General features: G+C 54.7%; 1 protein-coding gene across 1 annotated transcript in view; it reads right to left on the bottom strand.

Annotated features, from left to right (window-relative positions):
* Positions 1-842: 842 nt before the first annotated feature.
* Positions 843-849, bottom strand: part of EMH_0060510 (uncharacterized protein) — a gene marked incomplete at both ends in the record, with an annotated part of 658 nt that continues 651 nt past the window's right edge. The window contains one exon of the mRNA XM_013497805.1: positions 843-849. Coding sequence (XP_013353259.1) covers positions 843-849 — 7 coding nt within the window.

The following is an 849-nucleotide window of genomic DNA, read 5'->3' as shown; positions in this document are numbered from 1 at the left end:
AGCTAGCTAGCTAGCTTGCGGTAGCTTAGCTAGCTGTGTCCTAGATAGCTTCACCCTAGCTAGCTAGCTACTGCCCTGCATATCCATTTGAAAGAGCCACTGCAGCCTTAACTCTATGTCCCTACCTTACCTAACTAGCTAGCTAGCTGGCTAGCTAGCTAGCTAGGTAGTCAGCTAGCTAGCCACGTAGCTAGCTATCTAGCTAGCTAGCTAGCTGGCCAGCTAGCTAGTTAGCTAGCTGGGTTTCTGTGTGTTGACGGTTGTGCTTGATCTTTCGTGCAAGCCTTTAGGGGGGTACACTGTGCTGCTGTTGCTGCTGCTGTTGCTGTTGCTGCTGCTGTTGCTGTTGCTGCTGCTGCTGCTGCTGCTGCTGCTGCTGTTTTTCTCTGTTGCTGCTGCTTCTGTCTTTTGCTTCCTTTGCTAAAAAAGACAAAACAAACTCATGCTGCTGCTACTGCTGCTGCTGCTGCTGCTGCTGCTGCTGCTGCTGCTGCTGCTGGTGTATGTGTTGTGCTGCAGTGCTAGCAGCAGAGAAGCGGGTGCTCGGCCAGCCTCATCTGTCTCTGGTTGTTGCTGCTGCTGCCTATATAGCAGCACGAGAGGCCCTGGGGCCCTTCTGTCTCCCCTCTGACTCTTTTGTTATACCCAAACTACAATCTACCTCTCCTGCTGCTGCTGCTGCTGCTGCTGCTGCTGCTGCTGCTGGGGGCGGTGGTGGTGGTGATCCAGCAGCAGCAGCAGCAGCAGCAGCAGCAGCAGCAGCAAAAGAGATGCCGTTTGTTGGTACCCCGCTGCTCGACTGGGAGGCCTTTCCTTGGCCTCAGCATCTTGAGGGCCTCCATCTAGGCG

This window comes from Eimeria mitis, genomic scaffold, assembly GCF_000499745.2.
Source record: "Eimeria mitis Houghton genomic scaffold, Emh_scaff2941, whole genome shotgun sequence".
Taxonomy (NCBI): Eukaryota; Apicomplexa; class Conoidasida; order Eucoccidiorida; family Eimeriidae; genus Eimeria; species Eimeria mitis.
This window is presented reverse-complemented; position numbering and strand designations above follow the sequence as displayed.